Source organism: Rhinolophus sinicus, linkage group LG16 (genome assembly GCF_036562045.2).
Source record: "Rhinolophus sinicus isolate RSC01 linkage group LG16, ASM3656204v1, whole genome shotgun sequence".
Taxonomy (NCBI): Eukaryota; Metazoa; Chordata; class Mammalia; order Chiroptera; family Rhinolophidae; genus Rhinolophus; species Rhinolophus sinicus.
Window position 1 is genome coordinate 24,138,224 of NC_133765.1, and position 14,557 is coordinate 24,152,780.

The 14,557-nt window shown below is 51.5% G+C and overlaps 2 protein-coding genes across 9 annotated transcripts in view; both read right to left on the bottom strand.

The window, feature by feature from the left end:
- Positions 1 to 530: 530 nt before the first annotated feature.
- On the bottom strand, positions 531 to 6,116 carry CRYBB3 (crystallin beta B3). 2 transcript variants are annotated; one of them, XM_019755567.2, is made up of 5 exons: positions 5,281 to 6,116; positions 3,719 to 3,837; positions 2,442 to 2,574; positions 1,424 to 1,566; positions 531 to 805 (listed from the first exon to the last, which is right to left on the bottom strand). In XM_019755567.2, exons 1-5 carry the CDS (start codon positions 5,353 to 5,355, stop codon positions 640 to 642), a joined length of 636 nt encoding a protein of 211 aa, XP_019611126.2. In that variant the 5' UTR covers positions 5,356 to 6,116; the 3' UTR covers positions 531 to 639. The 2 variants fall into 2 exon arrangements, with proteins under 2 accessions (XP_019611126.2, XP_074177412.1); XM_074321311.1 differs by lacking the exon at positions 5,281 to 6,116 and having other exon boundaries at positions 3,719 to 4,734.
- A 2,532-nt stretch (positions 6,117 to 8,648) lies between these two features.
- Positions 8,649 to 14,557, bottom strand: part of KIAA1671 (KIAA1671 ortholog) — a 185,616-nt gene continuing 179,707 nt past the window's right edge. For 5 of the 7 annotated variants that reach the window (XM_074321515.1, XM_074321516.1, XM_019755578.2 and 2 more), the window contains one exon: positions 8,649 to 13,781. The gene's annotated coding sequence lies outside the window, so the exon portion shown is untranslated. The remainder of the gene's footprint in view (positions 13,782 to 14,557) is intronic. The other 2 variants (XM_074321514.1, XM_074321519.1) reach the window with 1 other exon arrangement.

Consider the following 14,557-nt stretch of genomic DNA (forward strand, 5'->3'; position numbering starts at 1 on the left):
GAATAAATGAATGAAAACAGAGACTGACAGAGAGCTAGAAGGGGAAATGATGGCTAGACGGATGGATGGGAGAAAGAAAGGATACATAGATGGATGGATGATAGAAGAGAGAGGATGGATGGATCAGTGAAAGAGTGGATGGAAGGAAGAACTGATGGATGAATGGATGGAAGGATGGATAGAAATTTGGGTGGATAAAAGGAAGGATAGATAAATTAATGGAAAGAAGAAAACAGATGGAAGGAGGGAGGGAGGGAGGGATAGAGGGAGGGAAGGAAGGGAGGAAGGGAGGATGATGGACTAACAGACAGGCAGACAGACACAAGATCATGGCAGGGTGTACACGAGGTTCCACCTGGGAGGACTGGAGCCTGGGGTATGAGCACAGCCCACAGCCCTCCCCTGGGGGTCTCAGAACCCTCAAGCCCCAGCCTCCTTCAGCCTGCCTCTCCCAGGCTGGGCCCACTCAGGAAGTGACTGCAGAGGAACATGGCAGGTGGGGGACCGGCCCCAGGCTTTATTGAGCAGGTTCTGGGGAAGGGTGGACAGACAGGCCCTCCCCCCAGTCCTGGAGCCTCTCCTTCTTGCCTCTTGCTGTCTCCCCAGGGCAGGCCTGGGCCACAGGGACCTGGGCGCCCTTCAGCTGCTGAGGAAGCAGCCCCGCTTATGCCACTTCCGGTCGCGGATACGGCGCACTGACTGCAGCTGCGGCTGGTTGGCGTCCCACTCGTTCCAGTGGCGGTACTCGCCCCGCTCGAACACGTACTGGCGCCCTCGGTAGCCAGGAAACTCATAGCCAACCCACCTGCCGGGATACCAAGGTTGGGGTGAGGACGGTCAGCCTCCGGTCTTCCACCTCCAGCCAGACCGAGGCTTTCAAAGCCAGCATCTGACTGTGTGAGCTGTAGTCACCGACAAAGGAAAAGTGATCCTAAGGTTGCATTCACAGAGATCTTAAACCTAGAAGAAGGGAGGTGATGAGCCTGTTCACCCATGTACTATTCAGGCCACACCTAGAGAATCACATACATCCTGGGCTCCCGGGTAAGAAGGATAAGGATTGTGAAAAGGAAAAACAAAAACAAAATCAGTTCAAGGGCCTGGGGTTGTTCAGAAAAGAAATGAAGACTTTCATGGGAACAGGTGAGAGGAACAGATTTCGCTTGAATAAAAAAATGATCAAACTTTCTATAAGTCAAGGCTAGTTGGAAATCCAGTGGTACAAGAGTGCAAGCAATTGGACATTCAACTCCTCGGGACTCTCAAGTGGGGCTCTGAGCAAGGATGGTACAGGAGCAAACTCCTCGTATGAAGGGCCTCCAGATAGGAGAGCAGAAAACACAGCAAACAGATTCTGTGTGGAGCCAGGAGAGTGACCCACCAGAGGATGGGGTGGGGGAAGAGTGGGGCTTGGGTCCCTTACGTCCCATTGATGGCCTGGACGCTTGCCACACGGTCCTGGAAGCCATGAGCCCAGAGGCTGGGCACGTCGTCGTCCACTATCTCCATCTTACGGCCACCAAACGCCGGATTCTCAAACAGATGAAGCTTGTGATCTGGACCGTCCTGGGGGCAAGATTGTGGCATGAACCAGCTGCTCCCGTGCCCAGAACTGGGGTCGGGGAAGCTCCAGGTACAGGAACGAATCAAGACCCTGCAAAATAATGCACCCCGAGACCTCTGCCTGCGGGGAGGGATTCATGAGGCTCTTCTGCCCCCAAACCCACTCCAGGAAGGATGGGGACTCGGGTGGTTCCGCCAGAGCTGGCCTCCTTGGAATCCTTAGAGCCAGAGAGCCATGAAACCAAGGGGGGCCTTTCAGGTCTCATTCAACCTCATCAGTTATCAGACAGAGAAACTGAGGCATGGAGAGGGTGGAAAGAGATCAAAATGATTAATGTAGGAACATTCCCTCTTTACTAAACCAGGCTCTGATTTGGTCTTCCCACTGCCCTCAAAGGGGCATCCATGATTGTGACAAGGAGAAGGGGATGGAGCAGCCACTGAGTATAAGTAAAGTAGGTGGGAGAGTAGAGTGACATTTTAAAGTGTCATGTGGACCAAGTCCCTTTCCGGTGTTTGTCAAATGCAAGCTGTTCCGCGGTTACTTTCTGAAGTATTTTCCAGACTGTATTTCTTTGACCACAGTGCTGATCTGAGACTGGACCCTACGGTCCCAAATTTTAATAGGAATACAGAGGCAAGTGCCAGTACTGTGCAGGCTAATTCAAACCGTGAATCCTGATGTCCCCATCCCCAGCCCAGTGACCATTCGATAGCCAGCTTCTTGTCCCACACAATCAGAAATGATGAGGGCCCTTTCCAGGCCAGGCCCATGCAGGCCAAGCCCTAGGCTGAGCTTGTAAAATGAGCTGGCCTGACCAGCTCCCAGCATGTCCAGCTTCTAGAAGCTTCCTCAAGGGGGCAGGAGCTGTACTTACAACGTGCAGAGGCCGGAGGGACAGGAGGCTGTCACTGTGGTGGCTGTTGGACCAGGCAGCCCAGCGAGGGTAATCCCCCTTCTCCAGGACAAACTGCTCCCCACGGAAGGCCCTGCATTCGAACGCCAGCCACCTGTAGGACAAAAGAGGCCCAGGTCACCTCAGCTGCAGGGGAGGGAGGACCCAAGTCTAGTGACAGAAGGGCCCATAACTGCTGACCTCTGACCTTGCACCCTCCTGCTAACCCTACTACTGGTCTCTGGTCCTGTTATTGAAGGAGTTACTGGGACATACTGGGAGCTGAGGAAAACCTTCCTGGGGAATCGTATTGAGAATCTATTTTTTTTAACTTTTTTTTTTTTTAACTTTTATTTATTTTAAATGTGTTTTTCCAGGACCCATCAGCTCCAAGTCAAGTAGTTGTTTCAATCTGGCTGTGGAGGGCGCAGCTCACGGTGGTCCACGTGGGGATCGAACTGGCAACCTTGTGTAAGAGCACCGGGCTCTAACCAACTGAGCCAACCGGCGCCCTCTGAGAATCTATTTTATGTGCAGCCTCTGTGTAGGGGACTTGGAAAACCCCTTAGCACAATGTCTGGCACACAGTAAGTATTCCATAGATGGCTTATTATTATTATATTATTATTTATTTGAATGATTCCATTCATTTCACAGAAACTCTCTCTGAAGTATGTCCCTTTGTTATCCCCATTTGACAGATGAGAAAACAGAGGCCTGGAGGGTGAGCACCTTGCCCAGAATCACTCAGGTGGTTAGTGCTAGAGACTGGATTTTCCATCCAAAGAACAGAATGCAGAGCCCACCTGGAACATCTGCTTGCCGTGTGTACATGGACCAGACACTTAACCACGTTAGCCTCAGTTTCCTCATCTGTCAAATGGGGATAAGAAGGCACATCTTTCCTAGGGCACTTGTGAGGATTTCGTGATCTAATGCATGTTAAGTTTTAGATGTGATGAATATTATTGAAATTATAATGATTAAATCCCACTTGTCAGACACTGAGCTAGATGCTGGGCTGTCTTCTCTGTTCTCTTTCCACTGCAGTCTGCTATTTGCCACAGAGATCAAGCGCTAGAAGGATTCTAAGAGAATCACACAGTTCAGCTCCCTCATTTTACAGTTGGGAAAACTGAGGTCAGAGAGGGGACAGGAGTTGCCTAAGGCCCCGCAGGACACTTAGAGCTGGAACCTGAACCTCCCAACTCCCAGAAATCTAAGGGCTGTGAGGCGGGGCTGGGGGTCCAGGTACTCACGGCCCGGACTCCACTTGGATGGAGCCCACCTTCTCCAGCAGGCTGTCCGTCAGGTTGGGGCACTCTGCTGAGAGCTCACACCGCTTGCCCTGGAAGTTCTCCATTTCGTACAGGATCACCTGGAAGGGCACTGTCTGAGCGTGTCCCCGGGGAGGGGGCTCCCAGCTCCAGTCCCTATCCTGCGAGGTCCTCCTTGGGGCAATGGAGGGAGGTACCATCCACCCACTCCATCAGCTCGGCCTTGTGCCAGCCTGGGGCCAGCATCGCCGCAGTCTTGCACTGCCCTCTGGTGGCCATCGAAGGGAACTTCTCCAGGAACCTCAAACCAGGCATTTCCACTTGCGTATCTAGAGAGCCAGTCTGGAACCTAATTAGATTGATGACAGGAGGGACGACCGCAGGGAAATGAAGTCGTTTACGGCAGCCAGGAGGGAATGTGGGCTCTGTTCTAAACTTTCCAAGCAAGGCTAGAAATTGATGTTTACCTTAATGTGAAATTTCCCCATTAAAAAAAAACACAAAACCCTGTGCAGGGCAGACGAAACACCATTCTGCAACCTCTGGTGGACATTCATCTGCCTCAGGCCCGGAGAAAAAAAGGGACGCAAAGGCAGAAAAAGGTGTTACCTCTCCCACAGCTAGAAACACACACTGTGTTTTTAGAAGGTCCTCGGGGAAGATCTACTCTGGCCATTTTACAGAAGTCTCAGAAAGGGTGAGTCACTTGTCCCAGGCTGCACAGTAAGTGAAGTGGAGGCACCAGGATTTGTTGTCAGCTGGCTCTTTTCTCCCACTCACTGGTGCGCACAGGGCAAGGCCCATAGATGCCAAAAGGAGACAGGCAGGCCCAGTAGTGGCACCCACCTCTCCGGTGGGCAGCTGCTTCTGGGGATTTGCCAAGGCTCTTAGAGTTCACGAGATAATGCTGCACTCTTTCCAGGAGAAACCTGAGGGTCTGCAGGGCAAGGCTGGCCCGATGGCACCCACGGGTCAGGCCCAGAGCCAGGCAGATCTCTTTGTTGCTCTTCCCTTCCCTGTCTCTCCCACTCTGGTTAAACCACCAGCACATCCTCAGAAATGCCCCGTCCAGTTATCTCCTTAGTGAACTTCTTCTTGGGCTGTCTTGAATTAAAGCCCTCCGGAATACCTTAGAGAGGGCAGAGCCAACAAATTCCAACTGTGTTAGCTGGCCTTGGCAGTGGCATTCAGCTCTCACACCAGCTCTGGGGGTTAAGGAGTGTGGGCATCATTCCCATTTTAAAGATGGGGCTATTGAGGCCCAGAGAGCGAACTGGACTGAGGTCAGCAGGAGAGTCAGAGCCAGTCTCCTGAAACCCCTGGGCCCCCTGGGCCCCACTGAGACAGGCAGGACATATGTGAACAGTTCCATCTCGCAGACAAGGGCGCAGAAGAGGGAAGGTGAATGAAGTGACAAAGCGAGTTTACAGCAGAGGGTGAGGTGTCCTCCCAGCCCAGCCTGGCTCCTTTCTGGAGAGAAGTTGACCCTGAGGCCCAATAGGAGCCCTGAGCCCAGAGCCCCTGGTCCCCTCCCGGCTCAGTACCTTGTAGTTGCCTCCAGGGCCTCCATGGCTCTTGCCAGCCACAGCCTGCTCTGGCGCGCCGTGCCGTTCTGCCATCTTCCCAAGAACACCTCTGGCTTCAACCAAAGGAAACTAGGTCATCAGGTGCACCAGGGCGAAACCAGGTGTTGATGTGATTGGAGCTGTGCTACAGAACTTTGCTGCCTATGGACGTGGTCCTTACTCACAGCCTACATTCAGTCTTTCAGTCATTCAACAAACACCCACTGAGCACCTACTGTGAGCCATAGGGAGTGGGACAGTCAGGAGATCAGAATCCCCATTTTGCAGAGGGAAACCCTGAAGCACAGCAAGGTGAGGCCACTTCTCCGAGGCTGGGATTGGGCCTGGCTCCAAAGCCTGTGCCCTTCCCCCAGACCCAACTGCTTCCCAAAGACAGGGTCCTCGGAGCTCTGTGCACACATAACCTCTGGACCCTGGCCAGAGGGCAGGCTTCCGAGGGGTTCCTCTGCAGGGATCTCTCTCACCTCCACACCCCAGGCTGCAGGCTTTGTTCACATTACTCTGTTCTCCAAAGATTCCACGAGCACCTACTCGGTGCCTGGCCTGTGCTGGGTGACTGGGATGAACAGAAGACCACAGACTGGTGGGAGATGGACAGACAGACAGACATTTAGAGGAAGCATAGTACTGACCAGACCTTGGGACACCTGCTTTAGCCCAGTTTCCATACATTTGGATATTCATTCCATATGCATTTATGGAGCACTTACTGTGTACCAGCCACTTAAAGAGACTCAGACACAGACAGGTACAAACAGCTCCCCTTCATCCCTACGGGGACCGTGACGCACAGTACAGGCCCCGCAGTAGTCATGGGGCAGGGTTCTCCTAATTGTCACACACACACACACACACACACACACACACACACACACACACGGGACTGTTCTCCGTTTATCAGCACACACACGTCTGCACACGCAAACTAACATAAGCTCCCGTGGTCACTGTACATCGTCACGTCCCACCCACTGCACAGAGCCTCTTTCTCACACACACACCCTTAGACTTCCACAGTGGGCCACAGGCACCCACATTTACACCCCACACTCGGCTGCCACCCACCCACAGCTCCCGTCCTCCCACTCCCGCCACACACAGTTGCATGACCCATACACTCAGGACACAGGCCCTGAGGCAGAGCTTGCTGCGAGGGCTGCCCAGACCCCTCCCTCAGTTGTGCTCTGTCTTTGCAGGTTCCCTGCCCTAAGCACACGCCCTGGGGCTCAACCCCGGCCACCGCCCTCTGACACCAGCTGGGCGTGGTGGCTGTCGTGGGTCCTCCCTCTTGGCTCCAACCCTCAAGTGGACCCCCAGCCCGTACAGGGGTCAGCTCTGGACGTCCCATGGAGACCACCAAAGGTCTGGGCCTACTAGGGCAGCTCTCGTCTCCCCGCCCTGCCTAGCCTATTTCAGAATGAACCTGTTGCTGTCGCCTTGGGAAGGACAGAGGGTCCAGCACTGTCTGCAGACAGTCTGCCTTTGCAAGGAGCAGCCTATTTATGCGTGCTTTCTGACAGCCCAGCACATCCCAGCTTGCCGAGCCAGCGGTCTGTCCACGCGATTCTGTTCGGGCTGTTTCACTCCAATAGCAGGCCCGGGGAGCCCCAGGGCCTCGGCGGCCTCAGCCAGGGCCTCCGATGACTTCTCGGGGACAGATGGACCTCATTGGCCTTGTGGGAAGCCTGATAGCACAGGGGGGAGGGGCATGGGAGTTCTCCAGTGACCACCCCCACGCCCTTTGACTTCTTGGTGCCACCATCGTCCTATGGGGGTGCAGGACAGCCTTGGAAAGGCTGCAGTTCTTAAAGTGAGGGACCCCAGAATCTCAAATTTTCTAGGGGCTATGTGGCCTAAATTTTGTCACATCACCTTAAACACACCCTCCAAATTCGGTGTGAATCCATTCATTTCCATGGGATGATGTAACAGACCCATCGAAGACTGATTTTCTTCATGTAAAAGGCATCTGTGTACAACGGCTACCATTTATTGAAGACCTACCATGTGCAGGGCACTGTGTCAGCTTCATGAGCATTACGTTTACTCCTCACCTAGCTGTCTTTTGGGGAGGAATTATGATCCCTATTTTACAGATGGTTTGGAAACTGAGTTCAGAGAAGGTAAGTCACTTACCCAGGTCACACAGCAGAAGGGGTGGTGGGGGCTGACCTGCTCCGGGGCCCAGCTTGTAGCCTTGACAGAAATAAAGAGTCACTGTATTTATGACCAAAAAAACTAGATCCTTGCAGTTTTAAGTATCTAACAAAGTATAATTTTGCCTGTGGTAGGTGTTTAATGATTATCGAATGAATAAAAAGAGAGACAAACGAGTGAAATGTTAAGCAACAGGGTTTTCTTTTGTTGTTTGTTTTTGGCAAAAATCCTCAAGTCATCATAAAACCCAGTTACCTCGCATCGCTGAGGTGCTGGTAGGACAGTGTGGGTGACAGCTGGACTTGGGAAACAAGTGGACCTGTTTGACCGTGTGGGATTTACTGAAGGTCTCAGAGCTAGTCTCCTCATCTGTAAATGGAGAACCCTCTCTCTACGGGAGCCACTGAGAGCTCGTGAAAGCAAAGCACTCCAGTCTATCACTTTCTTACTTTTATTCACCGAGGACCCTGCCTATTAAGGACAGTTCAGACCAAGGGGGTACTTCTGGGGGGTGATTGTGAAGAGTTGGTTTCGACCCTTTAACTTGGGATGCAGCCACTGCCTGCTAGGAATATGAGGGAAAGAGAGAGAAGTGGGGACAGCCTGCAGGCGTGACTCCCTCCCATCAGGACCGTTAGGAGCCCGAGGACCTACTATGCACCCAGCATTTCAGGTGCCACATTTCCTTAACCTGGATTTCTCAACCGCGGCACTACTGCCATGTGGGGCCGGATCATTCTTTGTGGTGGGATCAGACTTCCTGTGCATTGTGGGATGCTGAGCAGCGACCCTGGCCTCTACTTACTAGATGCCAGGAACATCTCCCTCCCCTCCTTATGATAACCAAAAATGTCTCCCGTCATTGTCAGATGTCCTCCTGGGAGCACGATCCACCCATGAGAACCACTGCCTTCAACTCTTGCCCAGTCAGGTTGCTATCACCATCCCCAAGTTGAAGAACCGACGCTAAGAGACATCCCACAGCTAGGAGGGGGCAGAATGAGGATTTCAACTCCACGTTGAATGGAAATGCTGCTTTGTGTCCACAGGGCCCCCCTCTCCCAGGACCCCAGCTACCCGCTCCTGCCGCCGGGCCCCCAGCTCCGCACAGACAAGAGACTGACTCAGCTGCGTGGGAAGGGTCCATTCATTCACACTGACACGCCAACTTCCCCAATGCAACTTGCATCAAAGCTTTATTTGCTATTTTCATAGTCTGAATGCAACACCTTTGTACATGCGAAGGTCATCTTGTTCGAAGGCAGTTGACTCGGTGCCCAACTGCTCTGCATGTGCATATGAAACCTCTTTACAGTTACAAAATAGAAAAGCACTTGTCAACATCCAATACTCTGTGAGGTCCGGGGAGCCCCATGATTTTAACATTAAAAATAGAGGTTTTTCTCGATGAATTCTCAGTCACACGATTAGAGGTTCTTTCTGGGATTGGACAAAGGGCTTCTTGTCCGCCTTCTGTTCAGAACTCCTAGGGCTTGTGAATTCATAAGGCAACGGCAAGAACACCAGTAGGCAGGAGCCCCAACTTTCCTACACGCAGGACTCGAGTTCCTTCCCTACAGTGACTCATAGATCTGATGACGGGACCCAGCAGACAGGTTAGGAAAATATATAGTATATTTATATATATTTCCACTCCCCCCCCCATCTTATGAGGCGTTTTGAGGGTCAAGGTCATCTTGGAAGTGTATGACTTCTAGGATATTAGAACGATTTAGGAAACGCAGTACAAAAAAAACCTTCAATTTGACATAATATATGACTTTCGTAAGCCCCTTATTTACAGGATCGATAAGGCTGTGTGGAATGAGATCATTAAAAAGCTCACATTCTTCTTTAGACAATGGCATGGTTTGTTTGAGCAGGTGGAACGTCACCGGAGATTGTCAGAAAAGCGAGAGAGGCTGAGAGGTTCACTTGCCAGAAACTTCAGGCTGACTTCCCAGAACCTGGCTTGCTGCCCCGCTCCCTGCAGGGACCGACCAAGACAAAAGAAAGAAATCTCTAGAAGGGTGGGGAGCGGGGGCAAAAGGAGACACAGACTGGCCGAGACTTGTTCCTCCTGGCTTTCAACGTGGCTCTACATTCCCAGAACCTCGGCTTGCCCAGAATTCCCACCAGCAGAGCTCGGACGCACCGCTCCCTAAGGGGATGGAGACCAAGGTGGGTCCCCTTCAGGATGTCCAGTGGGTCCTGCCTCCTTCCAGTGCCTCCCTCCACCTGCATACTGTACCTCTGACCCAATGGCGTCACAAGGCCATGGGACTTTTGCTTTTCCGTTTTAACACACGGTGTTAAAGGAGGAAAGGCACCATCTGAAACTATAGCCAGTTTCTCCGTTACTGAAGTGACTTGCCGTGGCCTTCAACTGGGGGAAGGGTATTTCCCACTGCAGAGAGCTTTGCTCCTGCCTCCCCACCTCCCCTCAGGCTCACACTGAAATGCTAGTTTACACAAAGGCAACAGTCATCTGGCTCCTAGATGGAGAGGGCTGCGTGGGTGGGCACCGCAGGGACTGAGGAGAGAAGCTGAAACCCGTGAGGGAGAGGCGGGCTCGAGAGCCCTCTCCTTGGGGGGTCTTCCATGCAGGCCCCAGTCACTTTTCAGAAAGCACTTAGTTTTGCAGGTGATTTGACCGCACACCTGTGGATTTTTAGCTTTGCAATTTTCCCTAGCTCCTGGGGTGATCTGGGGCGTCGTGATGGAAAATGTACAACCGTAAATGGACAAAGCACTCTCAGCACCAGCTGGGAGCAGCTGAGGTTGCCTTCAGGCCATCACACCGAGGGGTTTTCTAAATCCCTTGCGCAGCCTCGAAGGTTCGGGGCCTCAGGCTTCTGTCTGTTTCTCTTCTCGCTCCTTAGAAACCTTGTGGGCCCCACTTCCCGGGATGCACAAAAGAAAACACATGTGTCCAAACATAGGACTTGGCTTGTCCCCCTAGAAAAGATCCCCCCCATCTGATTGTCCTGCCCCCCAATCCTACACAACCTGAGGCTGTCAGGCCAGCGCCACTCAAAACACCCAACACCCCAAACCCCGTGAGGTTCCTCCTGCACCAGAATTTCTCTGGTGGCACTGAGGAGTTCTCCACAACATGGATTCTTGAGGCTTCACCATGAATTTCACAGGCCAAAGGCTTCTGTTTCCTTAGGCGAGAGACCATAAGAAGGGGATCTACTAGAGGAGAAAAATATACAGACTTATCAAAAGACCATCTGTCAAAATGCTGATGTGCAAAGGGTGTGTGTGGAGAGAGAGGGTGGGAGGGAAAGAGGTGGGAGGGAGAGAGAGAGAGATGGAGAGATGGGGGAGAGATTGCACATCCATAGGAATTTGCTTTCTGTGTAAGACTCTCATTTAAGCAGAGGCCAAAGGCCCAGAGGAGGAAGCTAAGTTAGAGAAGGGCAGGTGACCTGACTGCATACAGATATTTAAGGCATATTAAGTTAGTTTAAAAGGAGACAGATTTCCAAAGACGACTCCAGGCTACCTTGAGAAATTAACACACAACCCCTTGCTTAGCCCCCAAGAGCTCACTCACTTTAGAAAGAAGAGAAACACGCCATGGGCTCCGCTGTCTGCAAAGGCTCTGAGCATCGGTCACTTCTAACCTCACTGCTCTGATCTCAGTGGATCCAGAGGTCGTGGGGAGCCTGCATTGAGGGTTGTCCCTGACCCACAGTGACTGTCTGCTCTGCGGTGGAGATGAAGCTGCAAACCACAAAAGGAACCGAGGAGGATGTTCCCAACTTGCTCAAGGCAGTTTAAAGGGGCAGGTTCTGTGTCCTAATCACCAAGGAATTAACTGAATGTTTATTTCCAATCCAGGTGTGGGGAGTCAGGCAAAAGATCTGTAGGTCAGTCTCATTTTCAAGTGGTTTTCTTTCCTTGTGGGCGTACTTGGGCTAAAAGATGACTAATTGAGAACCGAGAGATGTGCATGAACAGGACAGGTCATGTCCTACTGCCTAAGATGGTACCAAAGGGCCCTTCCCACCTCCAGAAAGACAAAGACGAAAGCAGCCCAGACAGGAAGTCAGGGTCAAGAACACAGGAGGAGCGTCTGTCCCTAAAGGGGACTGATTGATCGGGACAGCACTACATTGACATTGTCATAAAATACGAACTGGGCCTTAACAAAAGAACCGATCAACTGAAGGATTTCCTGGAGAACTGAATCCCCAAACGGGCTACAGAGAACTGACAGGCCACTTCCTCCTCAGGGAAGGAAGAGAATGCAGATTATTGTTAAGCAATGCCAACCCTCCAGACATAGATGCATGAGACTTTCAGAGGCGCAAGACTGGGTGGGTGACAGGGCCCAGCAACTGCCCATTAGGAGCCAAAGCCCAGCCAACAGGACTCAGGGAGGGATGGGGACGGGACCCTCCAGCCGTGTCCATGGTGCTGACCCACGACCCCTCTCCAGAGCACAGCCATTTGTCTAAACCTGGAGAAACAGGATTGCTCTCCACCTGCTCCCCGACCCCCAAGAGAGGGAAGAGGTGGTAAAAGGAGATAACGGAGGAAGAATGATGGGCAGACAAATAGAGACTCTTGAAGGGGGAGCTGGGAAGATGAGACACCATTTGCAAATGGATTTATCAAGAAAGATGTTCACCTCTTTTGGGGTGAAGTTGGGGGAGGGGGAGTGCATGTATCCACCACTTCCATATAGAGCCAGTGCTGTGTATGGCTCCATTAGGAAACTCAGCCCCAGGACCCCTCAGCAACCACAGGCTGCCCCATGAACTGCCCAAGCATCTTCTCACCAATGGGCATCTCCCAGGCAAGGTTGGCACAAAGTTTATGGCAACTCCAGGCATGGAAGGTGGCCAGCCAAGCATTTCTGGGATGTTTGCTGGGGCGCTGGGGCTTCATAGGTGGAGGAGGCTGGTATATTGAGGATTTCCAAAGAGAAGAACAGAGTACAGAGTGTCCGGAGCCCCCAGAGGTCTTGGAGATTCCTGGGAATGAACTTAAGAGCTTGCAAGAAAAAAAGAGAAAAAAAGAGGCCAGGCGAACCTTACCCTTTGTCACCTAGCATCCAGCACTTCTGTCCAGACTCCCTGGCCTGGCTCCCCTCCAGAGAAGGGCTTTCCGCAAGCCCCTCCCTTCCTGCATTTGGACCTAAAAAGAGCACTTGGTCAGGTGGAGTTGGTGGGGGAGGGTTGGTAGAAGGAAGAGATGAGAAGAAACACAAGACTCCCTCATTCGTGCATTTGTTCTGAGGCCTGGTTCTTCCATGCCAGCAGCTCAGGTGGTGTTCAAAACAGACTCTGGAGGAAAAGGTTCTCAGGGTGGGTCTGATGTTTGAGTGGGAAAGGCACTGCCCTTTGGGCTGCAGTTCATGGACCCTTGAGGTCAAGGGACAAAGACCACTCCACAGAAATCAGAGCTCAGATGGAAAGGAACCTGGAAACTATACACAAGGGTGACACTTAGAGTTTTTTTTTAAAGCATAGACAGGGATAAGATAACCTGAGATGATCAGATACTTCCAGCAAAGCAGTCACACCTCTTTCCTCCTGTCGCTTAACGTAAAAACATATGTACATATCAAATTTCAAGGAAAATTGGCTGAATTATTGCTTTATCACCTTCTAAAGCAAACGAAAATGACACACAATAAAAGAGGTCCAGTATGTACACAGCCCCATTGGAAGGACCAATACACCAGAAAGGACGAGGGTGGTGATGTTTAAAAACCGAAACTGCTGATCTTCCGAGCGGGCGATGATGGAACGCGCCAGAAAAGCCATCAAAACCCCCAGCCCAGTCGTATTGTCTTCGACCACAGTTACAGCAGGACATGAATGGTTTCTTCTTCCTTGGAAATGTCCTTTGAAAAAGACCTGCCCTGGGGTTGGGGGAAGAGGTGCTTTCACAATTCAGGTGTTTTCCAGAACCTAAGGAGATGGTCCAGTCTCAAACACGCGTATGTGTCTCTGGAGCTGCTGCAGGCATCTGCAGTGGGCAGAAATGCACATTTTTACATAAAAAACGAAACCGCCAGCATGGACATTTTGGGGCAGCCTGACATCTTTCCCAGCCTAAAGTGCTATCTGGGGAGATATGCAAGTGCTTGAGGAGGGTAAGCCTTTCCGCCTTGATCCAGGAAGAGCCTGCAGGGGGACGAGGGGCCCTGGACAGCGTTCTCCACCCGACCAGAAGGGCTCAGGCGGGTAACGATTGCGCAGGAAGGAATGGCAGCAGCGTGGCCTTGTCTTAGGATTCTGACAGTTAAGGCTTCTTCTGTTCATTAGATGTGGCAGTGTCCCCTGTGTGGAGAGGAAGGGACAGTCCTGGTGTCAGTAGCAGGGACAGGTGACCCAATTTCTCTCTACCATCAAGCCTTAAAACCTTTTCTGGTATTCCCCAAGATAGCTATCCCCACAAGCCACAGGCCAGGAAAGATGACGTGGGTATTTTGTTGTTGTTTTGAGGGGTAGGATGAGGAAGGTGGCGGGCAGCCAGATACACTGGAATGAACATGAAATTTAGAGTCAGGTCAGGGTTCCAGCCTCAGCGTCCTCAAATGGATTACTAGAGGCTTAACAGAAATATCACATGTACAGCACTAACCACAAAATAAACACAGGCTCCAACCCCTTATCCGAAACCCTTGAGCATAGATGTGCTGCAGAATTTAGATTCTTTCTTGGAGTTCATGATATACAAATATTCACACACACACACACACACACATATGCATACATACATGTTTATAAATGTTATGTAACATATATGCATATATATTATGCAACACCCTCATAATCAAACATAATATGCCTGCAGTGTAACGTATGGATATTCATATAAAGTGGGGGAAACTGAGTTTAAATGGCATTAAGCATACCCAAGTAGCTCAGGTTTGGTCACTAAGCAATGATGAAAATGCTTTGCTGTCAGAATGTTCTGGATTTCAGGTTTGTGGACAAGGGGCAGTGGATCTCCTGCGCTACTCACCTCAGAGCCACTTTTAGGGAGCATCGCGTGTTCCCATCCCTAGGACTTAGGGGAAGCACTTGAGGTGCATTCTCAGTGAGCCTGGGAC